Genomic DNA, 20,240 nt, shown 5'->3' on the forward strand with positions numbered 1-20,240 from the left:
TGTAAGTAAAATGGCTTTTATTTTCATAAATAAAAAGATAAATCATATAAACACTGTACAGAAGTAGCATGTGAGCTGTCCTCACCTGGTATGAAATACATGCAACACCAATGTCCAGTTTCATCTCTCCACAGCCTGCCTGCCAGTGCTTTATATTCAGTGTCTCCCCAGATTCCTACTACTACTTCAGAACCTTGTTATGGGATATATATTAGGCTTCTGGTGTTACCTTTGCAGTCAACTGATGACTGCTCCTGCGATCCTGTGAACATTGCCAATTATGGATTTCAACACCTGCATTTACTGCCCTTTACAGAAGCGCTGGACATAGTATGTGTTTCCATTTCATGAATGGCCGTTGAGTCCACAGAAATCGCAGCATGCCTATCTAGGTTAATGAGTTTTAGTACACAGAGCAAGTCCTACAGGCAGAGCGTAAACAGGCAGCAGCAAGTACTAGTTAGCTTTGTCAGTAACTGGCATTTAATAAGTGACTCTGTAGGAAGGGTGACAACGTAATAAAGTATTGTTTTTCTATAGGCAGCAAAATAAAACTTAATGCCCATTCAGTAGTTACTCCAAGTATTCTGAAAGCTACAGCTTCAAATATTAGATACTGCAAGCTGTAACTAACATTTAAAATTTTTTTAAAAAAACTCTTAGTGATTATATGTAGCTTTTCAAAGGAGTATAAACTATGATATATGATTTATTGACAATCTTGATTGACAGGTATAATCTCTTCATTCTTCACCATGAGATGTATATTCCTGTTTCAATACTTTATGCAGATTTATGTGTTTCTCACAGGGTTGCTAAAGGGATGCAGTGGTCTATGTATGTGCCTATACACTGTCTGGCACAAAGTAAGTTCTCACTACATTTAATTATTCCTATTATGTGAAGCAATCGGTCACCTAGAAAAGGAAGTTAACCCCGGGAGAGTAACCAAGTAGTCTTAGTACCCACATCTGTTACTTGGTAAAGTCTCACACACCCACCATTCCCAGTTTGTGGGTATAAGCAGATCCTTTAAGTGATTCAACCCACTTTAAAGATCATAGTTTGTATGTCCATATCCTAACTTCTGTCACTATGGCCTATGGCCTAACGCCAAGCCATTTCGATAGGATACATATTGAAGAAAACCATGTTAAAAACACAATGTCCACCAGAATCAGGGAACAAAGGCATTTTCTTAAAACACGTCTAACAAGGAATTACCAGTGTGGTCAGGACAACCTATCTTGGCTGAGGACAACCTATCTTGGCTGAGTTTACGAAGGCTTTCTTTACAACATGCAACATTTAACATCTTCAAAACACACTACCATTCTTTCTCTCTCTACACAGAAGCACTAAATGCTAGTACAAAGCTTTACCCCTTAAGTAGAAAGTTCATTAGAAAAGGTACTTGTAAGAAAACAACCACTGTGTCAGTAGTGCGGGTGGAGAGAGCATGGCACTCCGACCCTAAGCTGGGCCGAGGGGCACAGACCCATACTGCTGACTCCATGTAACTTCCATATTCTTGAAGACATGGATTTTCTAGTCATCTGGTTAAGTACAGGGAAAGAGTTTGGTCTGAGGTTTTCTGATTTTAACTGTGATTCTGTTTCCCCGCCACAGACCAAGCTAGACTCGGATCTGACAAGGTGGTGATGAGAGGCGAACCCATCTCTCTTCAAAACATTCTTCTGGTATCAAACAAGAAGAACAAACATTTCTGTGAAAGTAGAAAAACATTAACATGAAGCTTACTATCTAGAGTTCAAAAAAGGTCCAACCCCCCACATATACTCATTAGAAGCATAAAAAACAACCCTTCCAAATGTTGTCCTGATTAAAAAAGCAGAGCCCAGAAGCAAAATCATGAAATGCCTCTATGTTAAAAATCAAGAATAAATAAACGAAAGGCCAAGTTGCTCTGAAGCTAACAATTATCCTATGGGCTTCAGAGAAATCAGGAACGGGGAACTGAAGTCCCACAGTTTCTCTTCTGGACCAGCAGAGACTGCACTGAGTGACATTCTTATGAGACAGAACACCCAGTGTCCTTCTGAGGTTTGACGTCTGGTTCCTTTACAGGTTTCACTTCCTCTTCCGGTTTGGGTTTGATCTAAGGAGAAAGAAAACAAGGTAAATATGCAGATGAAGTAGAGAAACCCCACAAAGACCTGCCCTACTTCAGACCTTCAAGGCTGCTCTATTTAAGGGCAGCACTGAGGCTGCCACCCATCTCAGAAGCTGCATCCCAGCAGGTGGGAACATGGACTGTGGGTCCCCTTGCCCAGGAGGTACTCCTGCTCTACAATCCTTCCAGGAAGGAACAACTCAATAATGGGGCCCTGACATGTGGAGATGAGGTATGGCAACATAAGCTGTCTCTAGACACAGTACTATTGTGGGCTGGAGAGATGGCCCAGCAGTTAAGAGCACTGACTGCTCTTCCAGAGATCCTGAGTTCAATTCACAGCAACCACATAGTGACTCACAACCATCTGTAATGGGATCCGATACCCTCTTCTGGTGTGTTTGTAAACATCTACAGTATACTCATAATATCAAATAAATAAATAAATAAATCTTTAAAAAAAGATATTATTTTAGAACCTTCACAGGGAGCAAAGATGGCTACTTTAAGGAGTAGTTGTATGGGAGGAAACTGCCTAACCTACAATTTCAAGGTATACCGAGGCTGTAAAGCAATCCCACCCTTTTTGTCATGGATCTCTAGTCCTTTGGTAACTAAACCTAGCCCTTCCCCTGTGAGCTACCACATATTGAGAGCGCCATGGGAGCTTAGGTCTAAGTGACTGAAAGTGTTTACTCCTGGACGACTAAAGCTGAAGTTAAATCCAGTCTTCAAATGCCCAATGTCGGGAGGAGCATTGCTATAGCAACATCAACACCAGGGCCTTTCCCACACTCTTAGGGAGAGCACTGACTGACAAGTCATGAAAACAAAACACTGTTGAAACAATGTGAATGAATTACACAGAAAGCCAGAGGACTGAAGGCACAGGGCTACTTCTGAGAGCAATGGACACCAGAGCAGATTAAGCACCACAGTGAGGTTACTGAGAATGTAGACAAAGATACAATACTAGCACCATCTTCTTCTCTATATTCTGACTGTAAGGCTAAACCCCGTTCTCATACACTGTCATCCTTGGGTCTCTTGGTGAGATCAAACGCAGCCAATGCTTCCGGTGTCCAGTGAGCACTCATAGGAGGGAATTCGAAAGGCACAGGCTCTACCAGCCCATAATTTGCTTTGAGTTCCAGTTGTGGGGCTTCTGTTGGAATTTTTTGAAAGTAACTGCAAAAAACAATTTGAATAATGATTTATTCGTTATTCAGCAACTACTTGAGCACCTAATATGTTCGAGGTCTACAATGAATATGACAGTTCTCTGCCCTGAGGGACAGTCACATGTGGACAGCTGATAAAGTCAGGAAGCTCTATTACCCACAGCACAATGCAATAGAAGCTTCCAAGGACAGAAAGAGGGGCCATGGGCCTGGACTTGGAGGCTCAGTCTATTTTCAAGGGAAGTGATTAAAAACTGAACCAGACAAATGAAAAGTTCAGTGTGACCTAATGCAGTGTCATACAAAGAATACAGACAGACAGGCAGGGAAAGGCACAGAAATATAGCTTGCACAGTGATTTACTAACAGTCATGTTCTACTTCCTGAAAAGACCAGGAAGAGTTATGAGAATTTTAAAATTTCTTGCTTTATAGTTAATTCACACCAAAGTGAGAGAAATATACAAAAGAAGTTGAACACACACACTCTCCCCCTTTATTAGTAGGGTTTTACTGCTGTGAACAGACACCATGACCAAGGCAAGTCTTATAAGGACAACATTTAATTGGGGCTGCCTTATAGGTTCAGAGGTTCAGTCCATGATCATTAAGGTGGGAGCATGATAGCATACAGGCAGGCATGATGCAGGCAGAGCTGAAAGTTCTACATCTTCATCTGAAGGCTGCTAGTGGGAGACTGACTTCCAGGCAGCTAGGATGAAGGTCTTAAAGCCCACACCCACAATAACACACCTATTCCAACAAGGTCACACCTCCAAATAGTGCCACTCCCTGGGCCAATCACTCCTGTCAAACATATACTACACCCACACTTCACACATACCCTGCACACAGAAGTAACATGGAAACAAGGGTAAAAGAAAATGAAGTCTTTATGGGAGTGTCCTGATGAAATAAACTTTAACAATTCACATTTAAATTTTAAAAATCTATTTTTATGACATCATCACATACAGAATAAAAGACCTTACAAACAATTTTATCACCAATTTAAAAAGCAAATTAATATTACATTTAAATGCAATTTAAGACAGATCTTGTGGGACTAGAGATAAGAAGTGTATTAAGCTATTGCTGTGTTAACAGTTATGGCCCTGCGGTACTAGAGATAAGGAGTGAGCAGGACTCACATGAAGCCATTTTCTCTCTGACATTTGTCCAGGGTGTTCTTCACAAGGCTCCCAAGCTTCCGGAAGAACAAGTGTCCTGACGGCTTGGCCGTCGGCCCCGGTCCTTTGGTTTCCCCATACTCTTTGCATAGGGCTTCCGCCTCTGTGTACACTGCGGAGAGGGCAATGGTTCAGAATACTGCTTTAAGTCAGCGACATAACTCCAGCTGTTTGCACACTAGAAACACAACCCACTGACAACACTGCGCAAGGCGGCTTTTCTCCAGGTTCCAGGGAAGGTTTCCTTTTCTCTATCTTGCCCATTTCAAGAACTTGGCCAGAATCTACTCATTCCCTTTAGAATGAAAGGTTTTTTATTTTTTTCTTAAGAGAGAGTTAAAATTCTAATTCTAAAAACCAAACTTACATTTTTCTGCTTCTTGGAGAGATCTGATTGCTTCTCCACATTTATCACTCGCCAACAGAGTCTGGCCATGGTAGCAATACGCCTGGTAAAAGAAATGAGTTTTCATGTGTTCTGTCCTTACACGTCAGCTAGGCACTGTCAGTCACCACTTGGATTACTGATGTAATTCATCATCTCATTTACCTGAGGTAAGCCCCACCCCACACCTCTGTTGGTCCAGCCCTGAGGCAGAGTAGGTTTCTAATCACATTCCGAGAGAAAACCTGCTAGTTGAAGCTTCTTTTTAAAATTAGGACAGAGGTAGATGAAGGAGAAAATTATTTATGCATATGTAAAGGGTAGTCTTTGTGTGTGTCCCCTGCAGCAGAGTCTGCTGAAATTCAGACTGGGTCCAGGAGCCTCCAGCCTCACCTTTAAATGCTAGGGATACAGGCATGCATCACCACACCTAGCAAGGACCATAGGTTTTAAGAAAAATGCAACACCGTGAAAGTCTACTCTTTAAAAATCAGTTGATGCAGACTCATGGTGTTGGGCAGCAGGAGGCTGGGAAACATTATGACGTGTAAGGGATAAAAATACTCACTTAACTGCCTCTCACATGCTAACAACCCTGGAATGAGTTTGGTAGTTTAACTAGCTGGTAAGGAACTTCTAAAAGGCACACACCGGTGGTATATACCTAGGTGATAGATACTGTGTGGTATAGCTAAGATTAAGATCAAAAGCCAACAACACAATCAGTGTGAGTATAGAGGTGTGAGCAAGGCAGGCTGTTGGAGGTCAGTCCCTGCCTTCCACTCTGTCTGAAGCAGGGCGTCCTGTTGCTTGCTGTGAGGTATGCATGGCTAGCTGCTGGCTTCTCTGCCTTGTAGGGCTGCTGGGATTACAGATGTGCACCGGCTTTACATGGCCTCTGAACTCATGTCCTCACATTTGCTTTGTAAGTTCTTCACCTACTGAACCATCTTCAGGCCATTAAGAGGAGAATTTGTTGCTGTCCTTCCAAATAGAATGAAACAACAGAGAGAGGGGTCTGCAACAATAGGAACTAACCAGTACCCCCAGAGCTCAGGTCTCTAGCTGCATATATAGCAGAAGATGGCCTATTTGGCCATCATTGGGAAGAGAGGCCCCTTGGTCTTGCAAACTTTATATGCTCCAGTATAGGGAATGCCAGGGCCAAGAAGTGGGAGTCAGTGGGTAGGGGAGCAGGGGCGGGAGGAGGGTATAGGGAACTTTCAGGATAGCATTTGAAATGTAAATAAAGAGAATTCTCATGTCTCCAGCCTTTGCTTTGGATGTAGCAATTCCAGGTTTACAACTCCCTACCATTTCCTCCAACCCACTCCTGCCAGTGAACATTTACTGAAAGCTGCCCATCACTGGTGAGTTGCTAAGGATTAGTGGGTGGCGAGGGGGGCTGGTGAGAGTACACTCACTATCTGTGGGGCTCACTGTCTTCGGGGCTCACTGTCTGTGGGGCTCACTGTCTGCGGTGCTCACTGTCTTCAGGGTTACTGGCACTTACATAAGCTGTGTAGAAGCACATCTTCAAGTGAAGGTACTTTCTCCATTTAGCAGAGTGTGCAGGCTCCAAACTGGACAAAGTATGATCTAAAGTTAGATTTTAAAAAGCAAAGTATCATTTCACCCTGTTTCACTGGAGCATTGCTTAGCTCCTGTGTTCTAGTGCTAAAAGCAGACTACTGTCTAAACTCAGGCTTTCATACATTAAAACAAAGCACTAAATACTTTAACATGATTTATTTCCCCATAATTACATATTTGAACAACTTAAATACCTCTTCAATTTGATGGCTAATGTAGCTTTAAGTTAATGACAAAATGTGACAGAACTAAGGATTTCAAAGCAAGTATTTATATCATAACTTTAAAGTTGTATATAAGATAGCCAGGCACATAGCAGTCTATTTGCCTGCCAGAAACAACTCATATCCAGTCAACCATCACTGAACCTTGCATAAAGAAATCCACATTCACTCACTCACAGGTCCACATGTGCTCACATAATCCAAACACGTTCTGTCTTCCTTAATGTCAACTTCATTTAACTGTCAAACCTGTCTTCATTTCCTCCAAAGCCTGCAGACACTGAGCCAGCCAATTCCATTACATAGCAAGTCAGGTGCGAGCTTGGGAAGTTTCTTTCAGAATTATAATCCAGTCAAATCAGACTCAGTTTGTTTTGAAATGAGACTAAAAAGCCACCTGCCTATTGCAAACCTTCACTAGCACGTCCACACTGTTCAGTTCCTTACCCCACTGACGTATCTTACATCAGAACCCGACTCTTCCCCAGACTGTGAATTTATTCTTTTTTTTTTTTAAATTAATACACTTTTATTATATGTAAGTACACTGTAGCTGTCTTCAGACACTCCAGAAGAGGGCATCAGATCTTGTTATGGATGGTTATGAGCCACCATGTGGTTGCTGGGATTTGAACTCCGGACCTTCAGAAGAGCAGTCGGGTGCTCTTACCCACTGAGCCATCTCACCAGCCCCTGTGAATTTATTCTTATCTACTCAGCAACTAAAACAGTAACCAGCCCAAACAGAAACCTAGGCATGTTCCCTACATCACAGGAGCCAAGTCTGGCTGCACCTTGCACATGCTATAGTCAAGTTATAGGTGGTCAAATAACACTTTACTGTCATTATCTAATCTAAATAATGTTAAGAATTATGAAAGAGTTATAAAGATCTGAGTGGGTGTTACATGCCTTTAGTCTCAGTACCTTGAAGGCATTTGGATTTCTGGAGGTTGTGGTCAGTTTGGTCTACTTAGTTCTAGGACTGCCAGGACTACACAGAAAGTCCCAGTCTTAAAAACTAACTACATACACACATATGTATGTACATACTAACATAAGGTAGTTATAAGGTCCATAAAGATCAAAGGCTCCATTTGACTGGACATAGTTGGTAGAAAAGCCCATTAGAAGTCATCTGACACACAAGCTGTGGAGGCTCTGGGGACTCATACAGTGCTCTACTCCTAGCTATAGTCTGAGCTCCTCATATATTAACTTATAACTTATTAATTAATTCACAGGTATATGTGCACATGCATGTCTGAGAGGAGCATGCACATGTGTGTGCCTTATATGGAGGCTAATCCTCTTGTGTGGTGAGACAAGATCTCTTCACTTTTACCTGGAACTTACTGATGGAGCAAGGCTGGATGGTTAGCGAGCCACAGGGATCGACCCCTTCTCCTCAGCTCTCAGACTTTCTCCTAGTGTTGTAATGGAAAATAGGAGAATCTTTTCCTCCCTTTTTTTTCAGTGAGAATCTAAGACCTGAGCGTGTGCCGAGACAGCGGGCTCACCTGCTTTCTGGTAGAAGCTGGCTGTGTCGTAGGCAAGTGCAGCGATCAGTCCCGGAGCGTGCTTCAGCTCAATGGCTCGGGCAATAGTCACTGTAACCAACACACGAGTTACATTCTCTGAGTTTACAGCATCTATGGGAAGTTCAGTCATTATAGCAAAGACGACCTGATGGTCTGTTTGCAAATTTTCATAGTTTTTCTTTTTCAAATAAGTTTTACTCTAACAATTTATAGCAAATATAAACACAGACAGAGGACACTGATTTTGAGTATCTTTACATAACTAGCTAATTATTAGCCAAGCACACATAAGTCCTATAAAATAGCATAACATAAGGAAAAACACTTTCAAAGCACTCCATTTTGAAATACAGATAAAAAAAACCTTGGGAAGTTACTTTCCTGGTTTTTTTGCAACTGAAAGATGAAGACTTCAATGTAAGTTAACGATTGGAAGAAGAAAACAGCAAGCACAAAATGAGAGGAAAGACAAGCTAAAGAGTCAATGTTTGGGACCAGAGCAATGGCTCACAGTTAAGAACACATCGTGCTCTTTCAGAGGAACCAAGTTCAGTTCCTAGCAGGCATTCTGGAAGGCTTCAGAGGATCTGGTGTCCTCTTCTGACCTCCAAAGGCAGAACATTAAATAGTTCTACACATGCACATGTGCATGCCTAACAATAAACCTTAGAAAAAGAAAACCCAAAGATTAACAGTAATGCTGTCAAAGAAGGTATGCCTTTAAGGAGCATTAGCTAGAAGGAACTTTCCTTTGCTGACAGCAAAGGAGATGATAAAGATAATAACCCTCACAATCAATCTTTAAAACCTGAAACGTAATATGGCTTAATCTGAGAATTAAAATCCAATATAAATATTCTTCGAAACAAACAGAAGACACCTTACAGTATTTAGGATACCTTCCTGAGCCTCGGCCTGGCACTGGATGATATAAGCTTCGATGAGCCGAGCCTCTAAATCCCGCCCCTTTTCTGCTGGTGTAAGAAGTTTGGGTATATGACTTTCCTAGAGAGAAAGAACAGAAACATTGTTGTCAAGGTGAAAAAGATACAACTTAGAGATAAGACAGATTACAGACTCACTGGGAACCTAAGCAGGCAGACCAAGCTGCAGCTGTGAGCACACAGGCGAGGTGAGGTCCTGAGTATTCAAAGTGAACTTCATAAGCAACCCAACAGCAAAATTTAGGTTATGGGCAGATTTCTTTGCTGATACAATGTAATGCAAAGCACTTTCATCTTAGAAAGTACTTAGCTGCAATAGTAACTGAAATTCTCTTCTGTACTGTGAACTGTTCATTCACAGTGAAAACTAATGATGGAAAGAAAATAATCCAAATTCTACATCTAATTCAGGATGAAAAGACACCATAAAGCTGGCTCCGAGAGGTCCTCAGTGGTCAGTAGTTGTAACCAGAAGGAATCAGATGTGCAGTCTCACAAGAAGACACATATTTCCTCAGAGTTCCCATCCCATCTTCAAGCTATCTGACACAGTAAGCATGCAATGACTGGCTGGCCAGGGAGAGACCTGGTGTGCACCCTCAGTTCTGTGGAATTGTGACTGCTCCTTGCAACTGCAGAGAGCAATGCACAACAGCACAGACACTGATTTATCTGTTTTGTTTTCACCTAGCGTGAAGAGACAGAAAAAGAAGCAGAATATTACCACTTAAAATTTCTCATTATGAGTTAGCAGTGAGCTACTAACACTCAGCATTTAAGCACTCCACGTCTGCACACAGCCACCTAAGATTGCATCCATGCTGAGTCTGTACAGACATTTCTCTGACCAATACAGTAAAACAAGTACTCATGGAACACTACACTGTGCTAGACAGGAGATGATTTACAGTATACAGGATGTGCACGGCTTACATGCAGAGACCCCATCATTTTAGAAAAGACACTTATGTATCTGGACTTTGCTATGGAGATGTGAAAGGGGCAGTCTGTTCTTGAACCAACTCCCTGCAGGAGTTGAACTACCTCCTGTGACACAATGCTTTACTAATCCCTCTAGACAGTTCAAGAATTAACACCTCCTTCTATCCCCATACTGTACCTTTAAATGTTTAAAAATCCCAGCTGCAATTTTTAGGCTTCGGTGAACTTCTTTTGCTTCATCTTCTGTTATGCTTTAAGACAGTAGTTAAGTTAATTAGATGATGAATCTTATTTCTGGAACTAAGCCAATGCATTATCAGAACAGAGAGGCTGAAGAGATGGCTCAGTTGCTAAGAACACTTAGGGCTCTTGCAGGAGACTTGAGTTCACTCCCCAGCACCCACTTCAGGCGGCTTACAATGCCTTTGACTCTAGCTAGAGATGACCTCATGGCTGTGCATGCACCCACATACAGACACATCATTTAAACGCATCAGAAAACAAAGTAGTTATTTGTCTTGTTATTAATTTTCTTATTTAAAAAAAAATCTAATTTGACATTAAAAAAAATAAAAATCGGGCCAAGAAGTGGGAGTGGGTGGGAAGGGGAATGGGGGTGGGGGTATAGGAGACTTTGGGGATAGCATATGACATGAAAATGAAGTAAATACCTAATAAAAAATTGGAAACTTTTTTTTTAAAAAAAATCATGTAAAACATATCCCAAGACTCTGCAGATGAATAGAGACCTTGCCTAGAAATAAATGCTAAATGATCTTATTTTCTTTCCAGATTGTTCTGTCATAAACAAATACAAACTATTATGAATTTAACACACATGGTAACTATAGACACTGGTCATTTCTATCATTTTACATCAGCAAACATGATTCATTTTAAATGGCTGTATATTATTATAGATGGATGAATCATAACTAATTGGTCAGTTTCCTAATTCTGTAACTATGTTAGTTATCACAACCACTGTCTCATTTACTTTTATAATTTTTTTTTTTTAATTTATTTATTCTATGTAAGTACTCTGTAGCTGTCTTCAGACGTTCCAGAAGAGGGCGTCAGATCTCGTTACGGATGGTTGTGAGCCACCATGTGGTTGCTGGGATTTGAACTCCGGACCTTCGGAAGAGCAGTCGGGTGCTCTTACCCGCTGAGCCATCTCGCCAGCCCAACTTTTATAATTCTTAAGAAAATATTGTTATTTCCTCCGTGTGCCTGACTGGAGCCTCCAGGACAAGTCTGTGGGCTCAGTTCTCGTCTTGCATCTTTGGGTGGGATCTGAGTCACACTGGGGCTTGTTCTGTCAGGGGGCAAGCACTTTGCCATGGAGCTACCTCACTGACTCTAGTGTCCAGTTCTTTAGTCCTCTGAGCATGGTTTTTTATGCTTCTAAGGCTTCCTACCTGGTTCATGGATTGCCTATTCCCATCCCTTACTTTCAGCTGACTTGACGGTATTTGAGATCATACATTTCAAACTGGATAGCCTACAATGAACTGCAATTTTGTTAACTAATTCTGTTATTGTTTTTAATCTTTATTGTTTACAGTATTTATTTGTTTGGTTGGTTTGGTTTTTCAAGAGGGCTTCTCTGTGTAGCCTTGGCTGTCCATCTTCCTCTGCCCCTGGGGGCTGGGATTAAAGGAGTCTGGAAACATGCCTGGTTTTGTTGATAGATATTAAATATAGACAAATTGTCACATTGTAAAAATTATTTCTTGGTTTGGGACTTTACTTAGGTCAACCATGTAACAAGGTTAGGAATGTTTTCATCACAGAGCAGAGGTGACGAGACGGCTTGCTGCTCATACTGCCAACCTGCGATCGCTCTCTGGAAGCCATGTAATGGTGGGAGGAGGGAAGAACACACTCCACAGAGCTGACCTGATCTCCACGTGTGCCTTGGCATGTGTACCCCTCTCCTACCCCAATGACAACAAATACAAATTTACAGAACAAAGACTGAGCTGCACGACTGTAGTACCTAAGTATGAAATAAGGATTCTTCTACTGACTTCAAATGGAACCTCAGAATAAATAGCCTAGACTTAAACTTGGTATATTTAAAAAATAATATAGACACATGTGACCTTTGCTTTCTAACTTACTTTTCTTTTCCAGCCAATCTTGAAGCATATTTTGTGTACCACAGTGCTACATTAAATCCCATGGAAATCAGTTCAAAAACAGCATCCTGCTGGGCACTGGAATGACAAATGAAATCATCAAGTTCTGAAATGATGATGGCATTGCTATACAAAGCTCAATGGTGTAGCAGATAAAGGCTCTTGCTGCCCGAGTTCAATCTCTAGGAACCCTGCATGCTATTCTTTACATTTTACATACGCACTAGGACATGCAGGCACATACACATGTACACATGACCACACACATACCTAATAAATAAAATGCAGTAATTAAAAACAATTATGAAGACAGAAGCTGGGGTAGTTGTTCTCACTTTTAATCCTAGTACTCAGGGGGCAGAGGCAGGTAAATCACTGTGAGTTGGAGGCCAGCCTGGTCTACACAGTGAGTTCCAGGACAGTTAGAGCTAGCTACATAGTGAGACCCTGTCTCCAAAAACAAACAAACAAACAAAAAGCCCAAACAACAACAAACAAAAGTGTGACTGGAACACTTGATACAGATAACAATCTAAATACAGTGGTCCAGCATTGTCTTAGTTTGCTTTCTATTTGCTAAACTACGCACACACACACATACCACAACCAACCAAAAAAACCAACTTGGGGGAAGAAGGGGTTCACTTCATCTTATAGCTTAGAGTACACCATGAAGATGAAGTCAGAACAGAAACTCAGGGCAGAGCTGGAGGCAGAAGCTGAAGCAAAGGCCATGGGGGCACACGGCTCACTGGTCTGCTCTCTGTGGCTTGCTCAGCTTTTTTATACAACCCAAGACTACCTGCCCAGGGTGGTATCACCCAGAGTGAGCTGGACGATCTTCACAAGAATCATTCATCAAGAAAATGGCGCATAGGCCAACCTGCTGGAGGCATTTTCTCAGTCGAGTTCCGGAGTTTACATCAAGCCGACAAAAGATTAACCAGCACAAGTATGAACTGTGTACTTCACAATAATAATAATAATCATGAAAAAGTAGTTCCCAAAGCTACACAAAATAGCTCCAGAACTATGTATTTCTGAGACTCGTCCTCAAAATGTCAGAAAGCTTAGGATGGAACCAAAAGTGTGAGTGAGTGAGTGAGTGAGTGAGTAAGTGTGTGTCCACAGGATGAGCAGGTGTGGACGCCAGAGGACAACTTGCAGGAGTTTGTTCTCCCCTACCGTGTGGGTCTTGGGGAGCGAGCGCTGGTCAGCAGGCTTGCATTCAACTAGCTTTACTCAATGTACCATCTCACTGGTCCCTGGTCTGCTAATTTATATGAGAGAGTTGTGTGTGTGTGTGTGTGTTTCTGAGGATCAAATCTAGAGCTTTACAAATGCTAGATGTCTACTATTAAGCTACAACCTTGTTTTAGAACAATTTCAACAGCACAATCTAAATAGTAGTATGACTATCTGGTGGTTTGAATAGGTATGGCCCCTCTAGACTCTGTGTTTGAATGCTGGTTATAGAGGTAGCATTACTGGAGGTGTGGTCTTGTTGGAGTAGGTGTGGCCTTGTTGGAGGAAGTCTATCACCACGGGGGTGGGCTTTGACAGTCCCCTTCTGCTACCCATGGATCAAGATGTAAACTCCCAGCTCCTTTTCCAGCACCATGTCTGCCTGCACACAGTTATGCTTTCCACCATAACAGACTAAAACTCTGACACTGTGAGCCAGTTCTAATTAAATGTGTTCCTTTAAGAGTTACCATGGTCATGGCATCTCTTCACAGCACTAAAACCCTAAGACACAATGTAATATACAAAGTTATTTTTCCACTGGGTGTGGTGCTCACCCCAGCACACTGGAGCCTAAGTCAGGAGGACTGCCATGAGTTCCAGGCCAGCCCAAGCTACATGACAAATTTGAGGACACTGAACTAGAGTGAGACTGTTTTGGCACAAACACATATGTTGTGGATGGGCCTGGTGCTGTTTGTATTTTGATGCTAATTCTGCTCTCCTGGGAGGGGCTTAGGACAAAGAGTGAGTCACATACTCAGGTGACTTTTTTGTTTGTTTTGTCCCCCCCCCCCCCAGACAGAGTTTCTCTGTGTAGCCCTGGCAGTCCTAGAACTCACTTTGTAGACAAGGCTGGCCTCAAACTCAGAAATCCGCCTGCCTCTGCCTCCCAAGTGCTGGGATTAAAGGCGTGCCTGGCTCAGGTGACTTCTTGTGAACCAATCCCTTAATGAAAAAAAGGAGTCAATCACTGGGCGAGTAGGAGGGACTTCTGGGTTGGATGGAGGAAGAGAGGAAGCAGGAAAGAGTTAGGTCTTTTTTGGGCGGGATAGTGAGGACAAGATGTAGATAACAAGCATCTCATGGTTTCAATGGAAGATCTGTCAGGATTCACCACTGGAGTATTTAGATTTAATAAGGTTTACAAGATTAGGGTTTTAGTTGCTGCAAGTTACCGTCATTTCTGAACTAAGTTTGTACTGTGTTTTCCTTTTCTCGGTGGCTCTTCCGGGTTCAAGAGAGAAAGGAATGAGACAAAGTGTAGGCTTGCCTGAGGTGCACTACGAAGGCTGAGGGGGTTTTGCAGTAGGGGTTTGGCATGGTAACCACCCACCAGTGGGAACATAGCAAGCTGAGTGGAGAGATTGTGGAGTTCTGAGTCAGAGTCTCCATGAAATAAAAACAGGTCGGCCATTGCCCTCCTGTGCATGGTTGGTGGCCAGGCAGCTGGGACTGAGAGTAGCAGGGCATAGCATGGGAATTTGCAGTTTTTTTTTTTTTAATATTTCCCACAACATAAATATGTAGTATCATTTCTAAGTATGATGCAATCAAGTATACAGTTCATATGTACTGAGTATTGAATACTACTTAAGGTTATATTACTTAATTTTTTTATATATCCTTTTTAAAGACAAAGTCTTGCTCTGCTGTCCAGGTTGGCTTCAAGATCATGATTGATCCTCCAGCCTCGGGCTTCCCCCCAGTGCTCAGTTTATCAGCATGAGCTACCATGCTTAGCTTAACCACATAATTCCTCACTATCTTAATGAAATGCTGAAAAAACAAAAAACAAACAAAAAAACCCAAAGAAACACCACCACAACCAAATAAGAACGTGGCGCACACCTTTAGTCCCAGCACTTGGGGGGCAGACAGGTGGATTTCTGAGTTTGAGGCCAGCCTGGTCTAGAGAGTGAGTTCCAGGACAGCCAGAGAAACCCTGTCTCGAAAAAACCAAAAAACCAAACAAAAAAACCAACCAACCAAACAAACAAACAAAAAAAACAAAAACAAAAACCTAAAAGAAAAACAAAACAAAAAAAAACAACAACAGAAAACCCCCCAAAAATTATCAAAAACAACAACAACAAAAACCCCAGATGGAGTCAATATTTGGGATGATGTGGGGAAAGCACGAAATTTATTTATTTTAAGTCATTTTATGGCCTCTTCAAATTCCCATTGTAATGCAGCTTTGACTCTTAAAAAATAGTCTTTACAAAAACAAATCCTTAATTCTGGATGAAAACCAGGCTGGTTACATAGAGAAAATCAGAAAAGGTCTTGGAGAACACTGGTACTGAACACACTAAGTCCACATAACCCGTCCAGGGCGGGAGAAGGGAAAGCAATAAGCACAGGCACTGTCTCCATCCGAGCACTGCATCACGCATCAGGCCTACAGTGTTCTCTCACAGTGTTCCTCAGTGTCCTTCCTTCTTTACATCAAAATCTAGTCAAAGTAGATGTTCATGTCAAAACCTGCATTGTGTCTCGCACGTGTGAACACAGTGCCCATTCTTCTTATAGTAGCACCACTCTGGGATCTGGGATCTCCAATCCCTTCCTTTCTGTTTTCACTTTATCCCTTTACATTTCCTTATCTACATACTTGTTTATTTGTGTTTGTGGATACACACGTGCCACAAGACATGTGGAAGTCAAAAGGAAAATTGTGAGAGTTGGTTCTCTCCTCTCTTGATGAGGTTCTGGGAATTGAACTCTGTCAGACTTGGCAGCCAGCACCTTTAAATACTGAGCCATCTTGGTGGTTCCTTTTCTATTTTTTATTAAACAGAGATCTACTGACATTTTAACAATCCAATTCTGTTTTTAAAAATAGAGGTTAACAGCACAATGATCCGTAAACAATCACTGAATAGTAGAAAAGCTGTGAAGTTTTAAGAGCAGAAACACAGCTTGAAAGAGGGAAGAAAAATGAAGCCAATTGTGGATTACATACTGGGTGCTATAAATCAAAGGTGTTTAAAATTAATATTCAGGTTATCTTAAGAATAGATGTTTGTTTTATAGAAAGATTTTTAAAATTTAATAGTACATACTTTAGTTTAAGCCATTGTTTTAATTAATGTCCCATCAAATGAAAATGTTTTCTTCTTCAAATACACTAGCTATACAGTTAAAAACAGACTTGGACTTGGGGCATCATGGGCCTGCTCACCTCGGAACATGTCCTTGCAATGTATCAGTCCACTTGAAATTCTGAATGTATCGTAATTTGCTTTCCTGGGTAGAGTCACCCACTGAATTTATGAAACCTATAAAAAGACACAACATATTTTAGGGTGGAACAAATATTATGTGTTCTGGTTAAAATATTATTCACTCCTAGTATGTGCACTTAGAAGGTAGAGGCAGGGATCTCATGAGTTCAAGGCCAGCCAGGACAGAAAGTGAATTCCTGGACAGCCAGGGCTATGCAGAGAAATCCTGTCTTGAACCATTCCCCTCCACCCCCAAAATGTATTCATGCAATTACTTTTCCAGGTGTTGGAATGACACTTCTGGTACTGTTTTCCCTTTTATATTTTACGCATTCTTCTGGAAACGGAATATACAATGTGTACATATCCAGTTTTCAGAATGTTAGACCATTACAATGTCACATTCTGAGACCCATGCATTCCAAAAATAGCCTGTGGGATTAATCTGTCCGAATCTGAAAAGTTAAGTGTCTACTTCCACATGGTTGGTTTTTAAAAACGTTCAAGTTTATAGTGGCGACTAACCTTGTAAAAGAGAGAAATACGTGTCTGCCGCATTCTTCATCGTTTCTGGATTACAGCTCAAATCAGTGAACAACTCAAGGAGGCGAGCCCTGGCGGACCTCAAGTCACTTACGGCAACAGATAGTAAAGTCAGTCAGTCACGTTCCCGAGACTACGTAAAAGCAGCCCAGAGGCTACACCCTAAGAGCATTAGAACACCACCTACAGATCCCGCTACGTTCTTCATAAAAATAGATGAAGTTTTTAGTAACAATTGATTCAGAAGTTATACAAAACTAAACTCAGTCTAATTAAAAGGGCAATGCCAATTGTGCAATAAAAACATACAGCAAGTTTGAAAAACTGACTAGGCCTGGCAATACCGCCTGTAATTCCAGTGCTCGAAAGGGGCGAGGAGGAGCCTTAGCTACAGAGCCAATCACTCAGCTCACTGCAGACCTGCGTCCATTAACACAGACAACTGACTGTATTTAACATTCATTTTTATTACTTAGCTCATTTTTTTTTTTGGAAAACAGAAATTTAATGTACCTAGGCATAATTTTAATTAATAATTATTTTGAATTTCTAAATTTGGCAATTCCATAAGAATATATACATCCAGAAGATGTAAAACCATATGACCATTAATTTAAAATACCTGAGTTGCCCCATACACACTGTTCTTCACTGCAACAAAAAGTGTAGCACTTCTACCTTTCTTTCCACAATTCCTTTATCCTATGGTCACGGTGAGTGCTCTAATTTCAAGATGCTCCTTCTAGTTAGCATTTCTTCTCTATGTGCCTGGTTTTCTCTCACCTACAAACCGCCAGTCTTTGGCCTTCTGCTTTTCACTTTCGAGATCCCTAGTGTCACATCTTCAGTGATTTCCTCTCCTAGATCTATCTACACCACCTCTAATCTATATCCACATACAATCCAGGAGGCAGGGAGAGTTCCAGAAATCCCAGTAGACAGCACTGAGCTAAGACATTAAAACAGGTGTGTAAGCTGCTAAAGACTAATTTAAATTGTAAGCACACAGAATGTATAGTATATTATAATACTCTGAATATTTTCAAAGCCATTTGTAAATGTCCTCCTTCTACATGCACGTTAGTGTGCATGCACAAATGCACATATGCAATATTTATGCCTGGGTGTGTGTGAAAGCCGGGCGATGGTGGGGATTTGGATGTCTGGGTCTCTCATTGAACCTACAACTAATTTGCTCTTTTGGCTAAACTTGCTGGCCAGGGAACTCTTGGCTCTGCCCGACTCTACAAACACCTTGTCCCTTAGTTCTGTGGTTCAGATGCATCTTGTCCAGTTTTTTGTGTGAATGTTAGGGATCCAAACTCAGATCTTATGCCTATGCCTAAATCACATATTTTAAAGGCATGCTTTCCTCAATTTGTACCATTTTAAGATGAATTTAACTTTCTGCATGTTGAGCTGTGGGTGGTGCGCACATATGAACACACACGTATGTGCACACACATACACAAATACACATATAGTGGGCACACTTTGCCAACTCCAAATCTAAGTTAAACAGTTTATGTGAACCTCAGGCTCAAGTTCTTTCTCCTCTATCACTACTTTGAAGCCTATTTCAAATCACAGGAAATCTCTCCCCGCTCGAAACATAAATAATTTACTGTCTGGCCCATTAACAAGTCTTATATCCTATCTTATAGATCTGTTGAAATACAGAGTTTGACTTTGATTATTACTGCTTTAGCCCTTCTGGAGTTCACTTACTGATCTAAAATTAAGCATGTGGCCTAGATGACTACCAAAGCTTAAATATTCCATGATTTGATCTTCATCTGTTAATGATAAGTACAAAATTATTACAAGTTAATGTCAGGAATGTACAGTACACATTTCTGAACCGATCATGGAACTTTAAAAAGTACCTTGATTCACTGCCCAACCAACACTTAAGTTGCACCAATACTTACTTGCAAATCTTTGAAGCGGGAGGACCAGTGATCATGCCATAGTAGTTAAAAGACACGGGAGCTGTAGCTTTTAATGGGTTCCTATGAAACCAATGGGTCATCTTCACAAAATGTGCTCTACCACCAGAAAAGACATAAAAGTCAAAGAAGAAACACTCAGTAGAAAAGAACACAGTAAAAACTGGCTATTTTACAAGATATATACATTTTATATGTAAGCCATTATACATAAACAACCATCTATAAATATAATACGACAAATAAATCTTGTCTTGATAGTCTACACTCAGATTATGCCTGTATAAGAAAACTGAAAATTTTGTTCATAATAACTTCAGTGATAAGACTCGGAAGAGCAATGATATTTAAACTTTAATACTCATTAAACAAAAACCTCCGGGTGCTATGAGTCTTGTATGTGCTCTCACTGGTCTGGGGGAGCGCCTGAGGTGCTGACACTTCAGGGCTTCCAGACTAGACTTCTGTGAAGCAAAGCTGAGACTTTGGTTGGATGGCTGCAAACAGGAAGGTTCAGGACCAGACAGATGGGTCTTATTTCCTTAACAGAGTCAAATGGATCCCTTTCATTTGACTAAGTCTACTTGAAGTAAATAGGTTTTTATATTGATTTTATTTTCCACATATTTCTGGCACTAAAGGACCTTGGTGGAAACTTTCTGTTATCTAATAAATGTGTTGGGCATAAAATTGCTAAGAGTATTTTTATAATAAAATGTAAATTGATCAGTAGTTTCCATTGTGAATGCAAAAACATTTTGAAAACCTCGATTAAATGTCAACTTAAAAAAAATTGTAGCAAAAAGAAAGAAACAAAAAACGGAGGGTGTATGTATGTGTTTCCCTGAAAGTTCCTGGGTAGGGGGAATGCATTTAGTAACACAGAAGGCTCCAAGCCAAAGCCTCACAGATCACATTAGATTCCAGAAGAACTACAGAAGCAATTTTGATAAGGCACATGCTATTTAAAGGTACTGCACAGCTTTCCAATCAGCC

At 41.1% G+C, this 20,240-nt stretch overlaps 1 protein-coding gene across 2 annotated transcripts in view; it reads right to left on the bottom strand.

The window, feature by feature from the left end:
• Brox (BRO1 domain and CAAX motif containing) overlaps positions 1-20,240 on the bottom strand; it is a 22,106-nt gene continuing 1,866 nt past the window's right edge. For both annotated transcript variants that reach the window (XM_029538499.1, XM_029538498.1), the window contains exons 2-13: positions 19,227-19,343; positions 17,278-17,384; positions 16,710-16,806; positions 12,260-12,355; positions 10,312-10,384; positions 9,147-9,252; positions 8,227-8,316; positions 6,403-6,488; positions 4,872-4,953; positions 4,466-4,616; positions 3,163-3,322; positions 1-2,119 (exon numbers count right to left, since the gene is read on the bottom strand). In XM_029538499.1, the coding sequence (XP_029394359.1) occupies positions 2,033-2,119; positions 3,163-3,322; positions 4,466-4,616; positions 4,872-4,953; positions 6,403-6,488; positions 8,227-8,316; positions 9,147-9,252; positions 10,312-10,384; positions 12,260-12,355; positions 16,710-16,806; positions 17,278-17,384; positions 19,227-19,327 (1,236 nt within the window). In that variant the 5' untranslated portion in view covers positions 19,328-19,343 and the 3' untranslated portion in view covers positions 1-2,032. The remainder of the gene's footprint in view (positions 2,120-3,162; positions 3,323-4,465; positions 4,617-4,871; positions 4,954-6,402; positions 6,489-8,226; positions 8,317-9,146; positions 9,253-10,311; positions 10,385-12,259; positions 12,356-16,709; positions 16,807-17,277; positions 17,385-19,226; positions 19,344-20,240) is intronic.

Source organism: Mus pahari, chromosome 5 (genome assembly GCF_900095145.1).
Source record: "Mus pahari chromosome 5, PAHARI_EIJ_v1.1, whole genome shotgun sequence".
In the NCBI taxonomy this organism is placed as follows: domain Eukaryota; kingdom Metazoa; phylum Chordata; class Mammalia; order Rodentia; family Muridae; genus Mus; species Mus pahari.